Source organism: Thermobia domestica, chromosome 12 (genome assembly GCF_964235325.1).
Source record: "Thermobia domestica chromosome 12, izTheDome1.hap1.1, whole genome shotgun sequence".
Taxonomy (NCBI): domain Eukaryota; kingdom Metazoa; phylum Arthropoda; class Insecta; order Zygentoma; family Lepismatidae; genus Thermobia; species Thermobia domestica.
The window spans coordinates 141,052,786-141,077,566 of NC_137465.1; the positions used below are offsets into that span (position 1 = coordinate 141,052,786).

The window sequence follows — 24,781 nt, forward strand, 5'->3', positions numbered from 1 at the left end:
TCCTATCTCTGCGAGATCCGTCTTAATATTGTCCTCCCATCTGCACCTAGGTCTTCCTAATGGTCGTTTTTCGATTGGTCTTCCAGTCAAGACTTTGAAAGCGTTTCTACTTTCTTCCATTCTAGCTACGCGGTATCAAAATGCAGGTGCGAACATTACGCGGGTCGTTCGAAAAAAGCGCAATTTTCAGTCACACTTTTTTCGAAGTAAATTTCATTTTGAACTCCCTACATAATATCGGTAAATAATTAAATGAAAAGCAAATGAGGACAACTAATTGAAACAAATTTATGGCATTTAAAATCAATAAACAAATTATTTAAATCTTAATTTTTTTAAATAGTGTGTCTAGTGCGAGAAGTACGAAAACTGGTACCGTATTAGAAATAACACAAGGCGTAACTTAGATTTTCAAGCTGTGATTTTTAGGGTACGGACGTTACGCGTTTTTATTATTATTATTATTATTATTATTATTATTATTATTATTATTATTATTATTATTATTATCTCTGAAGTTGGGGTGCGGACATTACGCAAGCGTATACGATATATATTATACCTTATAGAAATAAAGGACCTCAGTGGGCTTTCGAAATGCAAGCTCTGGTAAATAGCTATTAAATGGTACATCTACTTAGCTACTTCTTAGGACGGATTTAATTTTTTTAGTGCGCCCTATTGCCTTTTATTAAAATGACAAAAGACAAGTACCATAGAACTTATAAAAATGAAAGAATGAACTGGATACGGGCAGAAGTTGGCTGCAATGTTAGTTAGGTGAAAAAAAAAGGAAGAAAGAAAGAATATATAGGTTCCTTTTCTTTTCCGAAGAAAAAAAAGAGAAAAGAAAAGAAAGTACGAGAAGAAGACTTGTGCGTTTTAACTAATTCTGTTACTATCGTAAAGATGAAGATTCATTTTTGGCTGCCTAATGCCAAATTCCTGTTTCCTAGTGAGTGACATTACGGAATCAGTATTTGATAAAAAAATCCTCGTGTGGACACATTTAAATACAGTCAAATATTTATCTTAGGGCAGTCTGTAGAATAACAATTAGTACTTTAAAAGAAGAATTGTCACTACTTTTCCCCTACTTTTGTTTTCACTTTCGAATGTGTTCCTTATATATATATATATATATATATATATATATATATATATCAAGTTTATTCTCATTATTTCGTATCTACGTAGGCAGTGAAATAAATAACTATCTTCATTTCTACTGCTGCCAAAATGCAATATAAAACTATAAACTGCGATACAAACTTAAATTTGCTTCGTTTATTGTTACGCACAATGTGAATTTAAAAAGCTGATAGTAAACATGTACCTTCCACATGAACATAATATCCTTTGCGTTTAGGATTAGTAATATATGCTCTCCAGACGAACACGAGAATGTGATTTTTCGGTTTTTGAGATGTACATTTAAAAAAAAATCTTTATTATTGTTCGAGATGAAACTTAGTAAACATTAATTCTACTTCCATTTTCGTGACATGATCTAGGTATGAAACAGCATATGTACAATAACATGTTATGTTGTGATTTGTTTCGTCCCCTACACTGATTTACATCAAGTATCATATTTATTATTTTTAGAGCACTGTTTAAACAAAAAGAAAGGGATAGAGAAAAGACGTGACCACACTTCACTTCTTGCATCTTCGACATTTTGATACATCCCTTAGGCCATTCTTAGCGGTTTACAGAAAGGAGTAAGTTTAGTTTCAAACCTTATCAAAACAAGATTTGTACTACACATAGCGAATGTCTATTGCTACCGCAGAGACAAATTTGGAATTTCGGAGAAAGTTGACATTTAGGCAGATCTGACTTTCAAAGAGGATAAAATAATATGGAATGTTTAAAGGAAAAATTGTTTCGTTCTTTGTAGGTAACATGTTATCTCGGAGTATATTTACAACGATCAAAATAATAATGCTCCGAGCTCTGGAAGTTAAGTGACAAGAGGAAAGAATACATCTAAGTTACAAGGGCAAATCAATAAGTAACAACACACAACAGTTTTTTCACACGATATTATACTGATCTTGGACGTAAAAACTGAAAGAGAAGTATTTTGAAGTTTGCACTGCAGTAGGCAGTTGTTGAATTAGAGGTGTGTCTAGTGGAAGAAGCGTAAATTACTGACCAAAAATGGTGAGTGTGTTATAGTCATTTACTTGATAAGAGCACAGAAGTGTACTTCGTGTTTTGTGTATAAAAGGATAATTGAAATTAAATCCTCAAGGAAATGGTATGCGTGTGTGAGAGAAGAAGGGGACCAAGACTGTATGGATTAAGCATCACCAGATAGTGGAAATTCTTAGAAGTAGGCGTATGAACCTTACGCATTTGCCACATGCCTGGCGTTTAGTAACAGAATCAAACGAACAGAAAGTCACGGCCATTGAAGAAACTATTCGTAATGGCCAATGAATCCATCTTCGAACACTGTCGAACATGTTCAACATTTTATATGGTACAGTGCATGATGGGATGTATGATAGTGCGAAATATTCTCTCAGACATCTGTAAGACCCAGTGAAGAATGACAAGCTTTTCTAGAAGATACTGTTACATGTGACGAGTTCTGAGCGTATCACTACATTCCCATCCATTGCTTTTAATACTGCCGATTTAAATACCTCTCTGTAAGCCATTTTGCCTGCAACTGCTCAGTTTCGCCATAAATTCTGGTTTTTAAGTATTAGATACAATTTACAGAAACACATTAAAATTAATATTCTATACATACCTGAGTTAACGTTCCTGTTTTATCTGAAAATATGTACTCTATTTGACCTAACTCTTCGTTTAGAGTTGTAGTTCGTGCTTTGGCTGGAGTCTGTGTTTTTTCGTAAAACATCTTTTCATCCCAATTAATTAGAAAGCTCTGTGCAAATCGTATTACTTCCACACTAAAACGAGAACGTTAAAAAAAGACATAGAAAGAAAATAGAGAAGACATCCTCTCATTATTATAAACAAACTTAGATTTTATTTATCTTTAATAAGTATCTTTTATAATAAAAAATAAACTTCAATATTCTCTTCGCCTATATATATATATATGGGGTTATGGCACTATATATCGAACACTTAAAGACATTCCTATGAATATTTAATCATTATTTTCTATCAATGAGGAACAGAGCACTGTTTTAGCGATAAAACTGTAAAGGTGTTATTTATTGGTTGAAATCAACCCTTTATGACAATTATAATTAACAATTTTGAAATTTGAAAAACATTAAATAGCAAAGTTGTATTACTTCATGTATCGAACGTGTTGTGTTATATATCGATCAATGAGGTTTTAATTATCGAGCAGGCTGTTTTATATATTGAAGAGCGGGGTTTAAATATAGAAACAGAATATTTTATTTTTAAACAAGTTCACTTTAAGGACAATACGGATGTAGTTTCATTGTAAATACATTGCAATAATTCTAAAATATAAACTAAGATAGCAGACGCAAAGAGAAATACGTATTAAAATATTCTAAGCTACAAAATGTTTGTTTCATATCGTCACTATTCAGCACAGAGGAGCGTCTTACGTTAATCTTTTTGGTTGCCTGACTTCTTCTTCGGTTCTTTCCGGTATTCCTCGGAAGATATTGCATACAATTTTTTCAGCTTAAATTGTTGCGGTTTCTCCGTGGCTTCAAAAAGTTTGAGAAACTCTTTGAAAAATCGTCACTACTACTTGAGGAAGGCGAGCATAATAATTCCGAAGCAATCTCATCTTGATGCAATATTTTGACTTGTGAATTTTTACTCCAGTTTTCGAAATGATGGCACCTAGAAGATCCTTCTTGGGTGAAGGTGTGTACATATTTAAGCGTTCATTATGCCATGTGAATTCACCATCATCACTTTTTTTACTCTTCGTTTTCTTCTTCTGAACTTCAATCATTTGTTGTTTAGTTTTTATCAGCCAATTTAGTTTCATGTGTCACACTGTACCGTGTTTTAACACTTTTCCAATAAGCATCCAAATCTGAATAACCATCACTCTGTTTCTCTTCGTCACGTCTTAGTTTGTCACGGAACATATTAAGAACACGAGGTGGCGTGAATTCTTCCAGATCATCAAGCACGAACTTCAGTTTTTGATGAGGAGTAGGAAAATTTTGTTGAGAAGATGAAGGTGTACTCTAGTCACTCTCTTGCTGTGGTTTTCGCACTGGGATCTTCCGAATATTGTCCACACACTTGGTATAGTCCACAGCAGCAGGACTCAATGGATAAAGACCACACTTACGAAATTCGCTTTTCACAATTTCTGGTTTGACGGCATCATTACAAACTTTCTTCAATTGGGGTGCAAAATTTATCTTCGTTACCGAGAGTTTTGATTTTCTCGTCCTAAAGAGCATTCTTCAATGCTCGTTTCAAGGATGAAAAATACGCCTGTATCTGCTGGTTATAGAAGATGAGTGGCATTGGGGAAAAGACAATACACCAGTATTCGATAGTCATGACAATATCCACTGACTTGAAGTGATAGATGATTCCTGTGCCCATCAAGAAAGATAATAAAAGGAAGTGTGATTTTCTCAGTTTCCAGCCAAAACCGTTGAAGGTAAGTCAAAAATGTTGTAGTCTTCATTCAGCCACTTTCTGTTTTCTCATAGATCCATAGCTCAGGTACATCCTTCTTCATAATTTGCTTAAGTCGTATAATTTGCTGTAGATAATCATGGTTTGGGTGCAAAGCTCGTCAGACAGAAATTGCCAAGTACTTTTAGGCCCTCCTTTTCTTTAGATGTTGCTGTAATTTGAAGCTGTACTTCTCTCACACCAAGGTACTTTCCTGAAACCATGGGGAACAGAAAGTTTATTTTGTCCGCGCTGAGGATCCTTCTTGGGTCTTCCATTATTGCACTTAATCCCTCAGATTCAAGATACCTCTAAAGTTCAGTAAACCAACCGCGCATTCTCTCTTCCAAAACCGCAGCCATGCCCTTGCTAGTAGTTTCAACCTTCTTCCGAGACAGACAAGGATGTCTTCCCATAAAACACCTGAATCAAATTTTCCCTGGTCTTCCATGCTTGAACGATGTGCTTCTTCCTAAAGACTGTACAATTTCCTGAACAGTGTCCAGTAAATTACTTTTCTCAAACGGAAATCCTCCCTTTGCCATGTTCATTACCCATTCAGAAATTCCTTCTTATTCTTGTGGGCTCGAAACGGCTTCCGGCCAAGAGCAATCTCAGTCTTCTGACGCCCAGATAATTTATCGTTTAAAGTTGTGATAGGAACCTGGAAGGTTCTCGATGCCTGCCTTTGGGACACATGCTGAACAGCTTGTCAAGACAGATTACGAATAATGGAATGGTTTCATTTTCTGACAGGTTTGATTCTGATTTTGGGGACACCTTCCTTGTTGGGTTTCATAATTTTGCTCATTGTCAAATCCTGAGCAGTAGTTAAGGATACTCAACAAAAATGTAAGCAATTATTTATGATTAACTTCAACTGGGTTACTAGTCTGTATATTGAGAAGAACAACCCGGGTTAGAAGTGTGAAATAATGCGATCAGCACGACGTAAGACCTCGATTAGATAGGCTCTCTTTGACGAAACATTACTAAAAATAGTAAATCTTAATATTTTTATAACGGTTTGAACTCATGAAATATCGGATACAAGGTGGATGGCTTACAATTCAGTATAAAACTCGGTATTCAGTCCAAAAGAAATAAAAAACTTAGTTAAATTAATATTTAAATCACCAATAGCCCTTCCAATTACAATAATGTTCGATAGAAAAGAACACTTTTCCTTAAAGGAACCTCTTTTATCGAACAGCATTTCGATATTACGAAATGGGTCTCGAATACCGAACTTTATTTTCTTTACTCTTCAAATAAGATGATAGCTGAAAAGAAACATTATAACAAATAAATATACATATATTGATATTAACACATCGTATTATTAAAAGGATACCTTATAATGACACCATCACACAAGGGAAAAAGGATTATTACTGCGGTGCTGCACCTTACAAAAAATATAGCGATTTCTCCAATCTCCCAGCAAAACCACAGACTAGGAAACTTTCCCGCGTTCGCTAATATCGAAACATATCGACCTATTGATTTTTATAAGGCCAGGTTTGGAAGGGTGTGTTCACAAATTTCAGATAGTACGCAACGTTTTTGGCTTTCTCATTTCTAAACGAAATGACCAAGGTGTTCGATATTTAGGGGGCGTTCGATATTTACTGCCATTACTATATATATATAATGTAATAAAATGAAGCATACTATTCATACTTTTTATCTTGTTTAACCCTTTCGGCCCTGCCGGTAACATATGTGTACATCATATTTTAAGATTAATATAATTATTCTGGACGATTGAAAATGGCTGGGTTTTCATGTCAGTATTCTTTCAACTTGTATAAATCACATTCCGCTATTTCTGTGGTGCTTTAATCTGTTTTCAGGAACCTACGCACATTTCTTGTAGAGTACTTGCTGGGGCTATCACGATGGATGAAGCTCAGAAACATAGGCTGTTTTATTCTTGGTGAAACAAGCCATTTGCAATAAATTCTCCTTCTGTTTTAGTGATGTGTTTTGAGTTTCTAAACTATGTAGATCACAATGATGTTTTCGATTAATGCCATTTTGTATTTTACATACGTATTTCAACCCTAGTGTACGGAAATTGTACGTCCATAATTGTCTAAATATGACACCCGCAAACAAAATGACGGTTGTATTTCATTTGTTAAGTCAAAAAGAATAATAGGACAAAATAAAAATAAAACCGTTGAGTAAACAAAAAATCAGGGCAAAAAGGGTTAAGAGAAATCAAAAGACAGTTAATTACATTATATTTTGGAAAATACCACTTATTTTTCCATATTAGTAACAAGTGTGCACAGTAATGTCCAATTGAAATGTACAGCTGAGTAACCTGTTCATAGCCATAAAACTTAAAATAAATACCTATGGTACATGGATAAATTTACCTCACTATGTATTCTAGGAATTAAGAAAATAAAGTGCAAGAAATTCATACTAGTAACGCTACACTCAGAGTCGAAGAAAAATATCCAGGTCTTATATCCGCCCTTCTTCTATTATAGAAACATTGGTAATGAAACAATAAACAATATTATATATATATATATATATTTCCAAACTCTGCTGTTTTCCACATCAGTACTAATCTTAGAAAACTGATACTGTTCAGTACTGTCTGAACATACACAAAGTGCAAGCTGACATTCTGATAAGTAATAAGTATTGCATATGAGTTACCCAGAGGTCCCGAGGAAAACAACGGAAACAGTTAAAACTTTTTTAAAAACGTTTAACGTCCCACCATTATGCATCGAGACGAAGGGAGATAACGATGCGACGGATGATAATGGTGGAATGACAAAAGTGGGACCCGTGGGATCCCGAGAAAAACCCACGCACACAGTATTTGTCCATCACAAAACCCGCTTGGCGGTAGTTGGAATCGAGCCAAGGGTCTCACGCACTCTAACACTGTGCCACTGCGACCCATGGTGGTATATTAAATTTTTATATATATTTAATGGTATATAAAACCTCACTGCAGTATAGGATGAATCGATTTCACTCATTTTTAATAAAGGAATGATTTTTCCAAAATTTGAATAATTTTACTGCAGTTCTATTGGAATTATGGCTGACTAAAGAAACGAGAAGTTACGACTGCGATCAATATTAGTTCCAATAGAACTGCAATAAGATTTTTGTTTAAAATTTAAAAGTATATTTAATTTACTCCATCTAATTTTCGTTTGACAATTAAAAATACTGAAAGTTTAAGTATTAGCTGCGTGCAATATATATTCTTATTCAGATTAATAAAACTTCAATACGAAACTGCCCAACAGATTTTACTAACTAAAACGTAATGCCGAAACAGCTAAGAGAATTTGGCATTGAGTTACTGCAATTGAAGTGCTTAGTTTGGAGTTTTATTTCTCTAAGTAAAACTATTAATATAATTTAAACACGTAAAAAACAAAGCCACATACCTAACATACAAAGATATAGGCACAACGGTGTTAAGAACAATGGCGTAGGAAAAGAATACAAGTAAAGCTATCACAGTGGCACCCCCAATTGGGTCATTTGGGACTAGCGAGTCCCAGGGCAGGTAGACTTGAAAGTACTGTCCTGTGATTGTCTCCCAGATTCCACAGGCAATGGTACAGAACAGGCACATGGACAGCAGGAAAAAAACAATCTGAAATATAAATATACAATAAATTAATGGAGAAACAAAATCGGGGCAAAGCATCTCTAATGTTGAATCATGAACCTTTAATCCTTTACAACTAATAATGTATATATACCCAAATATTTATAACAAGTAAGAAGTATTCCATTAATATCGCATTGCAAAGATAACATCCCTTTCTCTGTGTGTCTTGTCTTTCAATGTAAAACTTGTCGAAAACAAACTAGATTGGCAATATTAAGTATGATCTACGCGTAGCAAACGATTTAACACGAAATATCGATACAACAACGCTTCAGTTTGACTGACATTTTACTTTCCATTACGTACTTTTTCTTCTGTCTACATGATAAGGGATAGAAGAAAAACAGAAGTTCAGCTGTGAATACACGTCGAAATGTCTCTGATAATTTTTGGTTGCCCTGACAGTGACTAGTTAATAGTGAAAAATTATTGTTCTCTTTTTTTCATACTTTAGAAGGCAAGAAAGGAAATTAACAGCCTTAAGAAATTGAAGAGTGCACAAAACTTGAAATCCACATTCACCAAGAAAGAAAGAAAGCACAAGAAAAACCACCGTGAAATTACGACTGTTGAAGGTTATTATCGATACGATAGTTGGAAACAAATATACAGGGTGTAGACGAAATACACTGACAAATTCATATGATCCCTTACACTAAATAAAGCAAACCCTCATAATTTGGTATAGATATAGGCTGCTTGTAAAGTATACATCCTTTCGGAATCTAAATCGATTACAAATACGGAGAAACACAGAGATACCTATCTCATAATTTTACGGGGCTCTACTATAGTTTTTACCTTTCCAGCTCAGAAAGGGTAACCTTAAATATTTCAAAGAGAAAGGGATCACAAAATCATTTGAAATTTTCTCAAAACAGAAGTATTTTGGACAGAAACAACATATCCACTTTGAGAGCTGAATCAAAATGTTTCTCTCCATTCGAGTTGCGCTTATCATAAAGATACGTGGATAGGGTTTCTTTAATATTTTCAGTTGTTTCTGAGATTCTGGGAAGAGTATACTTTATGCACTTTCTATACCCATTAAATAACACACATTTCGAAGACAACTTAGACGCTTTTACTCTTTTTAATATAAGGAATCATCTAAACATAGTCGGCTTATTTCTCTATACCCTGTACATTCATCGAGCACATAACACACCAATTTTAAAACAATTTTTCATAATCTATTTGTTACTTTCCTTCTTTCCTGTTCCTTTCCATTACATACAGCAAACCTACCTAAACATAAGTTCTTGAAACAAACTACAAACATTCACGTTAACTAGTGCTTTCGAACAGATATCCTCGAATAACGCAAGTGCTCACGACACTACCAAGCGTTCTAACACACGTTGACAATTGATATTAACGTCCTGGTTAAGTGAACTTCACAAGAGTTGAGATGAGTGTTTCTTGAATTGTAAATCTGCCGTCATAATTCCGGGCAAACTGAGTAAGTTGTAGCCAAAACGTTAACAAACATCAGATTTTGTGGTCACTCATCGAGTTCGCCAACTATAAGTTTCCGACTGAATTTTGCGAGCCAGGCTATCACAGAAGATAGTTTCATCCAAGTAAATTCCTTCCAATACTCAATGGAATTGCAAGTCACTTCTGTATCTTCCTCAAGATTTCCATGGAACTTGCCTTACGATATTTTTATTCTTGGAATCTCTTAACACAATGCGTCGAACAGCAGTGCATTAAGTTGTCGATTGGCATTGAATCCTTTTTAATGGACGAGCACGAACACTTGCTTTTTTTATTTGAATAAGCGACGAACCGCCATTATCTAATTTTACACATCTTATATTGTCAATTTTACAGGTAACAAGAATATAGATAACATTAATTTTGACTTCTCAGAATACATAGGTAGCACTTGACCTGTACAAATGCCTAGTTAAAGATTGCTTTGATACCGTTACTAAGTATTTGTTTGATCTTTCTAATATCAATCACAATTATTCCATTTTGATGGCTGCTTCTTTGTGTGATGCCTTACTTGGTATTATCTGTATTCAAATGTTTATCTGAGAAAATTTACTTCATGTGTGGCAACCAATTCATTTTCACCATTAAATAAACTGTTTTTACTATTCACCTTCCATCGATGTGCAATTCAGTTCTGCTGCATATTTAGGCAAGCTTGAATTAGTACATAGTTTGGTGAACACCACAAAATAACATAACTATCTAAAACACGAATAAAATGTCCCAATTCTGTCAAGAAGAAAATGATTAACAACACAATTTTCACTGACTACACTAATTTTAATTTAAAATCAATAAAAATGAATTAAGAGCCAACATATTACTAGTACTGACTGTGAATTTCCCGCCTTACCAAACCTAATGTTATGAAAGATCCATCAGGATGACATACGAAGCATTCCCGACTAGATTAACAGAGCGTTATCATGAAAGAGGAAAATATAAAGTATTTTAAATTACACGATGTTTCAACGACTTGTCAACAAGTCACAACTAGTATACATAATATATACATCCAGAATGAAATATGAACTTTCCTCGTAGCATTTTTTTTTTTTTTTTTTTTTTTTGACTCGATACATTTTTATTTAATGACGTACGATCAAGTATTGTTCCCCTTCGACATCAAGTAATTTAAACTGTGAAATTGATAATTATTACTCTGTCCTCTTTAAATCACACAAAACAGAAACAAATAAAATTATAAATATAAAATCTTACCCCTATAATAATGAAATTCAGTAACCTATCGATGCTTGTGCGTTTAAATTTTGTTTTTCCTGAATTCTGCATTAATTTGGTGTCCTTTCCTGCGAAGATCACTACTCCATAGCACCACTGTGTGTTTCGAAGAATACAGCCACGTAAAACTACTTTATCATTATCTAAAGAATATCTGAAACATAAAACAAAAGGAATAAATTTCATCATATGAACACAGTATGAACATTTACGTCTGTATATTTAATTTTTAGACGTTTAGTTCTTCCATAGTTTAAAAGCTTCCTAAATCGGCACCAAAATTCCTATTCCTCTTGAGATTTGTATGGAAATAAATTTAAAACGAAAAGAAAAAAGTTAAGATGATTCGGTAGGTTGTACAATCATATAACTCCTATATGACGTAGGATGTTCAAATTAAAAGGAGAATTACTAATTTAACAATTCTGCTTATGTTAATATTATTACACGATGTAATTAGAATGAGTCAATCAAATTTCATTAAGAAACGTGACAAAAAGAGTTATCTTTAAACTCTTTTTGTCACCTAAGACAATCTATTTCACGAAAACTTCCCTTTAAGTGGACCGTTTTTGTCTCGAACCATTTGTTTTATATTTCCATTCATACATTCATATTCTAGTAATATACGCTCTGGATTAACATATTTGTTGACTTTTCATGTTTTTTGGTATTCTAGATTATGCTATCTTTTTCGCATTTTCCGATTTTGAACTATTTTTGGTTTTTAGTGCATCCTCCAATTCTGTTATACTTGATAATATAATGCACGAGGTAAAATTTCAACCTTCTAGAACGAAAGGAAAACAATACTAAAGAATGTAAAGGTTTGAGAATCTAGAAACATTGTACTTTTTTTTTTATATAAAAAAATAATACGTAATTATTGTTCCAGGTTTTAAGAAAACTGGAGGATGCACGGCGAAGTTTTGCTGAAAAATTCAAATAGAATTTGAAAGGTAAGATCCAATTGTCATTCAATGGGATGGCAAAACCAGATAGATCAAGATAGATACAAGTGGATAGATCACCAGTACTAGTTTCTTGTACAGACGAAGGAAGAAAACTTGAGTCCTATCTGGTATCTTACAGGGCTATGTAGGAAATGCAGTTTATAGTGGTCTTTAATTTTTTTTAAATTATTGAATTTTACATTAGGGCTATAAACGCAGGTTTCAAGATAAGGAGCATGTGCTTCGGTTGAAAAAAGCTAAAGACTTATTGTGAATGGTGTATCGCCACCACATTTTAGAAATTATTCCTAGTAAAGTCTTTACATTATAATTTGGTTCTTCTAATTCATCTCAAACTCTACTGTCAAAAAAGTCCAAAGTATCATTGAACTCAATTATTCAAGACAATTATACAATATTGAATGTTTTCGCTGAAAAGGAATACTTACAAACTGCTACCATTGACATATTTGTTTTTGCGCTAAGGTGAAAATACCGACCTCGAGGTAACTATGTGGAGTTGATTAAATTGACTGTTATTAGCGTTAGAACATTCACGGACACCTTTTCGTTGGGGAGTGCTTGGAACAATGCATCACTCTCGTTGGATGCCCAAACTTAAGAATATATTTTAAAACTGTATCTTTTTAAACATTAGGCTGTTTTCCATTTTACAAATAAAGAAAAGGTTACTTTAGGAAGATTTATCAAGTTTGGAGCACTATTGTATATAGAAAACTGAACGGAGTCATCAGTCACTGCGAATGCACTCATTTGCAGAGATGCTGGAAAATAAAGTGTTTTTGATAAAAAGAGAAGTTCTCTTGTTTGACCTATGGTTCCTATCAAATAATCTGGCTAATATCTCCCTGATTTCCAAATATGCGAAAAAGTGAAGGAGGCCGTACTCAGCACTCACCTCTAGTGCGTACAGTCCCTGGTTCGAACTCAGCCTGTGAGAAGTTAATTTTGTGGTGGACAAACACTACGTGTGTGTGGCTTTTCTCGGTGTTCTCCCGTTTTTATCCCATTTCCTTCATTTTATCGTTATCATCCATCTTATCATCACCGTCCCCCCTTGGTGCATAAAGGGGGAACGTTGAACTAAATAAAAAAGAACGAGAGTAAATGTTATTATTGTGGAACAAATGACAACTGTACCACCACTTCGTATGGGAAGAAAGAATCCTCATCTACTGCACTCTATGATAAACGTAATTATCTGATTTTGCTAACTCTAGAACCTCAGAATTAATATCCAACGTGTAGACAGATATGTCATTTCTTACATTACATCTAGGTGAATGGATTCAAAATTTCTAGTATATGAAAGGTGAAAATACCATAAAAAGTCTCAAAGTTGTCAACAATAAGTTGAACGTGGGTGATAAGAGGTGTCAAATTATTTCAAGATATCAAGTTAATGGCGAATGATGAAGAAGAGAAACAGTTGTTGCTGCAAGTAGTAAAGGTCAACGGAAAACTTGATTAAATTAATCAAACAAAAGTTTAAAGTCACCTACTTAAAAGGACTGAATCTAAACCTATAAGCTGATTTTCATTTTAGGCTTATAATTGATTGACTCACTTTATATATATTTGTTTTACATCTTAAATGTTTGTTTCATTACAAATGTATTTTACGTAAACTGATTTTGTTCTTCTTCTTCTTTCTTTTTTTTTAAAAAAGAAATTAGTGTAAATTTAATTGGTACAATTTTTGTAGTAGCTCTGCTACTCCAGGTGAGATACGACAATAAATTTTAATAGAATATTTCTCTTACCAAATGGAATGAATATAGGGAGTATATATATATATATATATATATATATATATATATATATATATATATATATATATATATATATATATATATATATTACACCGTAAGTATGTATGGTTTGCTGTATGTTGCAAAACATGACCGCTTATTTTGAGGAATGAATGCAAACTGAAATTATTTGAAAGTAAGATCTTGAGGTGAATATCCGGATAGAAGACGGACAGGAAAAGAAATGGCAGAAATTTCATAACAAGGAACTGCATAACTTATACCATTCGCCTACGATGTTAGTGTCACTAAATCTAGAAAACTCACATGGGAAGGTCGTGTAGCCACAACATAAGAAAGTAGGAACTCTTCCGAAATTTTAACTGGACACCCAATTGCGAAAGGACCATTAGGAAGACCTAGGCGAAGATGGGAGGACAATATCGTGATAGATCTCGCAGAAATAGGAATACAAAGCAGAAACTGGATCTAATTGGCTAAGGACAGAGTTTTTGAATGTTTGGTTCAGTAGGGCAGAGTGAGTGTATACAAGGCCAATCTGCGAATGAACCGTGAGAAAGTAAAGTTCTTGTCACTACTGAAAATACAACATGTCGATCTAGTTTGAATTTGTCAATCCGAATTACGATTCTTTACATTGAGGCTGCAAGTCAGGTGTAGTTTCTTGACAATAATTTCAGCCGAAGCAAAACATTTGCTAATGTGGAGCAGTAATTTTGTAGATTCTATGAAAAAATTACAGTCAATAATTTAAAGGTGTTCAACAGAACCTTTTCACTGAATGACAGTAATTTTGTGTCCTTTTTGGCCACAAGGCTTTATGAGATGCCTATTTAAAGCGAAATTTGAACCACAGTCGAGATCCGAAGATAGAAATTAGAACATGATATCTACATCAAATGAACAGAATTTTTCAGAGAGAGAGAGAGAGAGAGAGAGAGAGAGAAAAGAAAATAAAAGCAAAAGAATAATCTACGGTTCCGCAGAAATCAATCACCCACCAAAGAATGTTGAATGTTTGGAGAAATCCCAGAACAATATGTTTGAACAATAGCGCACCACAACTATTTCAAATTTTGTTTACTACTTTAAAAAAAAAAAGAAAGAAAAAAGAAGAAGAAGAAAAGGAAAATGTTTTTACCAAAACAGTTACGATTTTTAAGTGTAGACTGAATTATGAGTTTGCAATATTACATGTAAATACAATGTACATATACATATTTACTAACTACCTAATTAACTAACTCTATGGCCTTGGAACCCAGAGGTTCAATGCCGCTTTCACAAAAGCTCTCCACCGACCTCTATTCCTAGCCAACTGGATCCAGTTTACACTTTGCACCCCTATTTCTCCGAGATTCATCTTATTATTGTCCTCCCATCTGCGTCTAGGTCTTCCTAATGGTCGTTTTCGAATTGGTCTTCCAGTTAAGACTTTGAAAGCGTTCCTACTTTCTTCTATTCTGGCTACATGACCTGCCCACCTAAGCCTGCTAGACTTGATGAAGCTAACAATGTTTGGCAAACCTATAAATTATGTAGTTCTTCGTTATGAAGTTTCCGCCATTTCCCATTCCTGTTACTTTTGGGTCCGAATATTCGTCTCAAGATCTTACTCTCGAATACTTTCAGTCTATGTTCTTACCTCAGAGTAAACCACCATGTTTCGCAACCACACAGAACAACAAATATCTAATTCACCAATAGACAACCATTCCAGTACAGAATATATTTTTGATCCATGTTACGCTACAAAATACGATATATGCTTTAATTGATACAATTTCCACTGTCTTGGACATCTCTCGAAATTGGACACTTACCCACCGAACCATAGAACCTTTGAAGGTTTTCACTGTACTAACAATAAGGAGTGAATGGAATACAATTAAAACACTAATAATAAATTTAACGGAAACTAGGACTAATTTCTTCACTCCAAAAGGAAGTCATTTCTAATCTTTTTTTTCTCCATATATTAATAAACATTTCATTACTTTCACTTAGATTAACTTCTGGTATACAAAGGTTATGATGTAAAATTTAACAAGTATACGCTTGAATAAATAGTTATTAACTGCTCTGTAACTTTTAGTACTTACTTTTTTCCATTCCATGTTAAAGTACCCTCGAATTTATTTAAAAGGTTATTTGGGGCTTCACATATAATATCACCATGAAACGCTCCCAACTGGGCATCATCCTGGCCCATTTCTGCCGTCTCTACGAGACATTGGCGGCACTTGAGATTTGTCTCCCTACAAAGAAACACATCATACTTCAAATCATCATCGTCTACTTGTATATAATTAATATTTTAAAAATTAAAATTTAACACTATAATGAAGTGTAATCTTAATCAAACCTGGCACATCATTTGTAATAACTACATAAAATGTTTATTTAAGGAGTAAAATTGATGCACGTTCATAATAATTCGTAAAAATAAAAATAAAGTTAACATTCACTTACCATTTTTACTGTGTATGGAACATAAGGTACTAAACAGTTTCTATACATAATGTTACCTTCATCCTAGAAATACCACAAATCTATGGGGTATATTAAAGGAGTGTTTTAAAAAATCGTGTATTCTGAGTACTTAGAGAGAAATTTGTTCTTAGCTGACAAATGTAAAAAAAGCATAGGTAATGAATATACCAATTAATTGATTAAGAATACACACTATATACGTGAAGGGTATGTTTTCAATTTGTAATCAAATATCGAAAACAAAGCTGACAATGAAATTTCATAGACAATATAATGGTTCAATTCGTTAAGAAAAAAAAAAAAGAAACGAAAAAAATATATCATGACTATAAAATCATAGTTTCATACTGTCTGCAATGAAAATTCAACATAACAATACTGAAATATAAGTTGAAGAAAATAAGCTGGATTTTGGAAAGGAAAGGAAACTGCTATTAAAAGAGTCACCGCCTTACTTCGAATATAATAACGGAAGTAGTATATTCAATGATGTTTGTTTACAAGAGCTTTATAACCGGGAACTAAACAATTTTCAAGCAAGTTCTAAAGAATGATAGGATGAAATGGAAGGATTGTAGACTCAAACTTTTATATGAACCACCAAACAAAGTATCGAAAATGAAATTAAATTTTTGAGTTTTACATCCCACGGTTATGCCGGCTAGGCTAAGGGAGATGGTGATGATGGGAAATGAATAAAAATGGCGGAATGAAGAAAATGGGAGGAAACGAAAGAATCCCCGAGGAAACCCACACACACGGTGTTTGTCCACTACAAAGTTCACTTAGCGGAAGCAGGGTTCGAACCCGGACCCAATGCACCAGAGGTGAACGCTCGACCATTGAGCCACCGCGGCTTCCATTCAAAGATGAGGTAATGACAGAGGGAACTATAGTATAAGGTGTATTCGATAAAGGTTTTAGCGCATATTAACTTATATTGAGAAGAAACACGAAAGAAGTAAAAGGGTTCAGTGTATTTACTCGCTTTGGAAATGATAGGGCTTTTATAGAGAAATCTGAATCGAAAATATGTCACTGAACTTACGAAAAAGTTTTTTTTTTTTTAAATGAAAATAAATATTGGAAAAACTATGACGACGAAGAAGCGGTTTACAGTAACTCTTGTTTATATATATATATATATATATATATATATATATATGAGAGAGAGAGAGATTTATTTCTGGCGGTACACAACAGTACGGCGTATCGGAACCTTTTTAATGAGAACTGAATACTACTTCTATATTAAAGCGGGGCTGACGAGAAACTTCGAAAATACCAAATAGTAAATGTATAGTTTTATTGAAAATCAGAGTTTTTATTGTTTTCCTTTCTTTGTTTCAAGAGAAAGAGTTGCGAATCTTTGTTCCTTCTTGAAGTCAGTCAAATGTATTCAGGGACTAGAAATATTGAGGCCCTTCTGTTTCTCGATTGCTGGTACGTCCTCGCGTTTTCTTTTCTTCACTTCTTTTTCGCACGGTACTATAAACCATAAAGGCTCTGAACCGACTATTTTTTTTCCCTGAAAAGACTGACCGTCCACAACGAAATAATCACAAGAAATTTGTCTGTCGCTGAAGTTCGACTAAACTGAAAGCCAGTACAAAGATTCTGTTGGGACTCCACCTCTGTATTTTCTCCTCAGAAGAGCTTTGCTCAGTTTCTATTTTAATATATCTAATTGATTGTTTTTATTCATTATTAGGAAGAGGATTAAGTGAAAACATCCCCTGGATTTTTTTTTCGCAAAATTTATCCACTAATTTAGTAGAGGTTTATAGAAATTTTGGAAGCATGATTAGTACTCTGAAGAACATTATTTGAACAATGTACAGCTTTTTTTTTTTTTTTTAATTCAGTATTAGTGGAACTCTTGATGCCTTTTGAAAACCAACAATAGCAGCTTACTTTTGCCCGTTTACAAAAAGAAAAACAAGCTAGAAACAAATCGCTAAGAAATATTATCATTACTTTTATTGTATTATAAAATTAAGATGTAACAATCAGACATTTTAAAAGCATCTTTATATATGTACCTAAGAGTTTTTACTTACAAGACTTCAATGATATGCTACTGGACATTAATATTATTAATGTTAATAATAATAATACCCTGAAACGTTTGCAACTTTTTAACCATTATGAACCTGAAATCCAGCGTACCAGCACCTTTATATATTTAGAAACAAAACGCTGTATATATATATATATATGCTGTTTCCAAAAGAATATACGTATTTCGAATGCATATATTTATTAAACTTTAAGACATACGAAAATGAAATTTTACACACATATTTACGAACCTCTCAAGTTCAAATTACAGATGTTCAATATGTCCTCCATCAGCGACACGAACAATATCACATCGATATTCAAATTCCAACCATACTCGGGCAAGCATGTCCTGCGTCACTGATGTTATGGCAGTACGGATCCGGTTCTTCAACTCTTCCAGGTTCTGTGGGAGTGGTGGTACATAAATGTTGTCTTAAACGAAACCCCACAGGAAGAAGTCACAGGGTGTGAAATTCGGTGACCGTGGAGGCCAGCTGAGACATGCTAAGTAGTTAGCTTCTTGACGACCAATCCGACGGTTCTGTAGAGTTTCATTCAGATATTCACGTACTTGGCGACTCCAGTGAGGGGATGCCCCGTCTTGTTGAAAAATGAAGTTGTCTTCGTGCAGCCTCGGAAACAACCAGTTTTGTAACATAGCGAGATACTGCTGACTGTTAACTGTGTTTCCATTAAAGAAGAATGGGCCGTAAACAGATGATCGGGATATCGCACAAAACACATTGACTTTGGGCGAATCTCGTACATATTCAATGACTGCATGTGGGTTCTGTAGGCCCTAAATTCGAACATTTTGTTTGTTTACCTGACCGCTAACACGGATAGTCGCTTAATCACTGAACATGATGCGTTGTGCAAAAGTGTTATCATTGTCAATAGCATCCAGAATCTCGTTACAAAATGCCACACGTTTGCGTTTGTCATCAGAACGCAGAACTTGTAACAGCTGTAACTTTTACGGCTTCATAACCAACCGACGTCTCAAAACACGCCAAATTGTTGTTGTCGGCACTTGTAACTGGCACGACGAGTTGATTTTTAAGGACTACGTTGGAAAGCAGTTTGAATTCGTGCAACATTTTATTCAGGAACACAAAAGCGGCCAGGACTCTTTCCTTTACATACACATCCTGTATCTACAAACTGTCAATACCATCTGCGAATGTTCCACCCATTCGGAGGATCAATTTGGTACCTCAACCTGAAACGTCTTTGCACTGTAATCACGGAATTGCACTTCGCAAACTCGAGAACACAAAATGATTTCTGCTGCGGAGTAGCCATTTTAAACATATGACGGTTACCAAGCAAAACAGAAGACAACCGACATCTAGCGGCTATTATTATAAACTAGACTATGTATTCGTTTCTCCAATAGCCGAGCTGAGGCGCAGAGATCGATAGTTTGGACAAAATAATTCTTCGTAATACGTATATTATTTTTGAAACAGGGTATATATATATATAATTTAATCATTCGGTCCTTGAGAAAATACAGGTGGAGGTGAAATCCTGAAAACAAGCAAACAACTTTTTATTTTAATCTGAGCTTGTGCTTAATCTTATCTTGTTCAATGTTAATTTGTTTCAGAATTCTGTCACGTATAAGCTGAAGTCAGGTCAATACTCATAAAAATTTTACTCATGTTATTTTATGTTTAAGAAAATGAAAATTCTCTATATTGGGTTACATAAGAAAGACCTCAATAAAACATGTCATTAAGAAAACCGTTAAATACAAAGGCTCTGATGAGCCTCCGAGAAGGACCATCTATTATCAGAGGATTGTCATTCGATCTCTCTGGTTTCTCCCATAAGTGACGATAAAAAAGCTCTTGTCTTAAAAACTAACACACGTAGAGTTTTATGGAGCAGTTCAAGGAAGCTCAACTTACATACTCAAGTTCTCTTTCTATTTTGTAATTTATATGAAAGGCTATGAACGGAAACTAAGTTTTCTAATAGGAAAAAGTTGACTCGGAAATAAATTTTATTTTATGGAGTTTTGAACCAAGACATTAGGAAAAGATTCATAAAATAATTCGTAGGATGTTTTGCGTTCAAAGAATGCCACGACGAAAGGCTGACTGGAAGCATTTGAAATGAGAATATGGAGAAAAATTAGACGAAAAATAGATGGGTGAAATAGAAGATAAAGAGGGTCCGCATTTAGGATGAAATAAAAGAGAGAAAGGAAAACTGGTTAGGACACAGTTCCATTAGAAACCGCACTTTCAGCTTCTTGCAGGATATGGACGAGACTTGAAAAAGAATGAGACGGGGGAAGGAAGTCTTGATTGATAATCCGGCTCTTACATAGGAGAAAAATCCCTTTGTACTTCTTAAGTTTTGTTTTGTCAGTTAATTTTAATTGTGAGATGAAATATTATTATTATTATTATTACTAAACCACCGTATCTTCTGCAGTATTAAAATTACAAATTCATATCTTAATTATAAAAACTTAAAATGTTAATGTAACACAACTGATCTCTCTGGGATAACGTAATATGTATCACGAGACAGTTCAATACACAAGGTTTCACTTCTTTCTCCTCCCTCTTATATCCACTCTCTGAACACAATACCTATTCGCAAGGTAACGCTTATTTAATAAATAAATAAAAAAATAAAAAAATTAAAAGTGAATGAGGTTTAACATACTTCAGTCGGCCAATTTATTTTCAAGAGCCTTATTTATTTCATAGGTTCCTTAAATACAGAAGATAGAGAAAGGAAAACGTACCCGTCCAACTCCGCTGTCTCAATATAACACAGACCATTAGGCTCACTGGTTGAAAGGAGAAGGACATCGGCGGCCACAAATTGGTCATTTTCCATACGTATGACGTCACCCACCTGCACTTGCGCCCACTTTTCTTCCACCAGACGCCCATTCCGTAAGGCCTTGGATTTTCTATTATTGACTTGGGAGTCACTGCGATGACGTTGCTGTCAAATAGAAAAGTACAAGGAAATTCTTAAAAGGCAAAAATCGCTTACATTGAGTTTTGATCTAGAGTAATTCAATATGCGCATTAAGTTTCATTTAAAATACTAAAATATCTCTCACACACATACACATACAATGCTTTTAATGCCTAATTACTAGTGCTGTTGAACTTTTGTGACATTTGCGGTTTTCGGTTTTTGAGAAAACCGGTTTTCTGAAAACCGAAAACCGCAAATACGGTTTTCAAAACCGAAAACCGCAAATACGGTTTTCAAAACCGAAACCGCAAATGCGGTTTTCAAAACCGAAACCGCAAAAGCGGTTTTCAAAACCGAAACCGCAAAAACGGTTTTCAAAACCGAAACCGCAAATGCGGTTTTCAAAACCGAAACCGCAAATGCGGTTTTTAAAACCGAAACCGCAAATGCGGTTTTCAAAACCGAAACCGCAGATGCGGTTTTGGAAACCGAAACCGCAAATGCGGTTTTCAAAACCGAAACCGCAAATGCGGTTTTCAAAACCGAAACCGCAAATGCGGTTTTCAAAACCGAAACCGCAAATGCGGTTTTCAAAACGGAAACCAATGTTTTTAATCACACCTTTTAACAATTGTGAAAGCATCTATCGATCGAGACAATTGTATTGATTTATGTCTGTGTTTCAACTTTTTTTATTTGCTCCCGTTTCCTCCCACTTTCTTACGGTTTAGAACTCCGTAAGTACTGATGTGAACTTGTGTGTTACAAATACTGACCTGGGATCATTTGCACTTTTTTTTAGTTACTTCTTTGATGACATTTCCAAGGTACTTTTCGGTTGCAGGGAAGCAAACTGGACCCCACCTGATTTTTATATATTTTGTAAAGTAGAGCACGAATAACATGAATCTTAAAGAATTTTGACATTCCGACTTCCCGAACTCGAGATACTAGAACTTATACAGTAGTTTTACATAGTATGTATAAAATTAACGAAAAAAGTTCTGTCGCTTTTTGACCTATCACCTTAGAACATCGATATGTCACCTACGACCAGGGGTGTAGCCAGCAGGTTTCTGTAGGAGGGGCCCGTCGTTTTTGAAGGGGGGCAGCTACAATCTAAAAAAAAATGTGTTACAGCTAGTGTTTTTGAAGCCTGAAAAAAACTGCAAAATTTTGGTTTCCTTCCGGAAAACTAAAAACACTGTTTTAGCTTATTATTATTATTATTATTATTATTATTATTATTAATAATAATAATAATAATAATAATAATAATAATAATAATAATAATTTCATAAATTATATTACAGATAGTTTGTATTATGTTTAACCAAGAACTACTGCCCCCGACCAAACATTATACCTTTGTGCATAACTATTTCAATACACAGAACCGATCTATATAGGTAAACAAGAAAGTTCTATCGCTTTCTCACCCACCACCTCCGGACATTCATATGTCACCTAACACGTATCTGGAAGATCAAGAACAGATCGACAACCTTCTGCAAACGTTCTGGAAGACCATTCATTTATCCCATCGCGGTAGAGGTTGGTGTTCCGTGAAGTGAAGTGAAGAAGTTATCAAGTGCATTTTGCACCTCTACTTGGGATTTGAGCTGGCATCCTTTAAAGTGATTGTCCAAGGAAGGGAACAGATGATAATCGGACGGTGCAATGTCCAGGGAGTATGGCGGATGCAATAGTGTTTCCTATCCAAGGCGTAAAATGGTGTCCCGGGTCATCCTAGCCACGAGGGGCTTAGCGTTGTCCTGTAACATAAGGATCCCTTTGGGATTCAGAAGTGCTGGCTCCAGAGTTTTGAGTTTCTCTTGAACACGGCTCAACTGCTGACAGTACACAGTTGGATGACCAGCTGGTAGCAGTTCCCGATGCACGATGCCACGAGCAGTTCATCAACACACAGGAGGACTTTCTTCTGGTGTAGTACTGGTTTCGGCTGTCTTGGAACCGTTTATGGGATGCTAACCAATTATGACGGCGCCGTGGAACTTCGTACAGGACCCATTTCTCATCACATGACAACACCTTGTCCAGAAATGGCTCCTTCCTCAGACGAGACAGCAAAGAAACACAGGTGTCTGCTTGCGTTGCCTTTTGACCCTGAATCAAGTTATGTGGGACCCATCGACCCAACTTCTAGTGTTTCCTAAGTTGATGAAGGTGCTGCTGAATGGTTTCGCCACTCACACTGAATTGTCCCCATGCCGTAAGCGTCGGTGGACCACAAATGGGCAATTAGCGACATCACGCCAAACATTGGCGGCGCGCAGCGACGATCCCCGGTGGCCCCTCTACCGTTTTGAAAATTATGCCACCAGCGGCAGAGATGCGACAAAACGCCAATGAACCACAAAATTACTCCCCCAAAATGTTAAATCGGCTATATGTGTGATTTAGTTACAGTAAGGTGAGTCTAAAAAACACTTTTAAAAAGTACCAAAAAATTACCCCGAAGGGGACTCAAACCACCAACCTTATGATTACTAGGCAAGTGTTCTTCCTACTTCGCTACGATGGCGATGAAGGAAACGTCGCTTGTAAAGGGATAAATCGTTAAGATCTTTTTAATTTGGTCAATCACAGTGCTCCTTTAACCGTGTATATTCGACGATAACTGTTTGGAATTAGATAAAATGTGTTCGCCATGTAATTTTGTAACAAATGACGCGTGTCTATTTACTTTATTTCATAGTTCTCGCATACTCACTTTCTAATGATCGACGACAGTTGTCATCTAAATTCATACAATTATCGCCCTTATCTCAAGATTTTTCACGTCATGATGTTGAGGCAGAGGTTATTCTTGACCCTCGGAGCTCACTTTAGGAACAATTCGTCAGCAAAAAATAATATATAATAATAACCGCATGCACATGACTGCCGACAGTTCGTGTTGGTCCCTTCACGATTCTCCGCGAAGAATCTAAGAAGTGCGGACCAAGACGAAGTTCTCGCTGGTCGCTGCTACGCGGTGGTACTTCAACACCCCGACGCGAGATATATGTTTCGACTCGACGAAACCCGGCCGCCAGTGAGGGCCAACTATCGCAGACCTACGCAAAAAGCGACAGAACTTTCTTGGTTAATTTTATACATAAGGCTGATTTTCTTTGAAATTGCACTTAATTTATTTTAAGATTTTCTAAAAAAAATGTTTATTTATTATTCGTGACTAAAAAGACGTAATTATTTTATTAGCAGCTATATCTCACTTCCTGTTTTACAAGAAATAGCATTTTAAAAAGCGAATGAAATCCAAACTGAAAAACTGAATAAAAACGTTGCTTTTCACCAAATTTTCCATCTGATAAAAAGTTTTCTTGAAACACTAATTACAGCATATAAATAATATAATGTACTTACGATTTAGTATAGTACCATTGTTTTATGATAGAATTTACAGTGGGGGGCGCGGTGGCTCAGGGGTCCCTGGTTCGATACCAGCTCGCGCCGTGTGGACTTTGTGGTGGACAAAC

General features: G+C 35.0%; 1 protein-coding gene across 7 annotated transcripts in view; it reads right to left on the reverse strand.

The window, feature by feature from the left end:
* ATP8B (ATPase phospholipid transporting 8B) overlaps window positions 1-24,781 on the reverse strand; it is a 568,064-nt gene that overhangs the window by 117,451 nt on the left and 425,832 nt on the right. For all 7 annotated transcript variants that reach the window (XM_081734176.1, XM_081734178.1, XM_081734179.1 and 4 more), the window contains 5 exons: window positions 21,094-21,299; window positions 15,872-16,027; window positions 11,003-11,177; window positions 8,049-8,260; window positions 2,768-2,930 (listed from right to left, as the gene is read on the reverse strand). In XM_081734176.1, coding sequence (XP_081590302.1) covers window positions 2,768-2,930; window positions 8,049-8,260; window positions 11,003-11,177; window positions 15,872-16,027; window positions 21,094-21,299 — 912 coding nt within the window. The remainder of the gene's footprint in view (window positions 1-2,767; window positions 2,931-8,048; window positions 8,261-11,002; window positions 11,178-15,871; window positions 16,028-21,093; window positions 21,300-24,781) is intronic.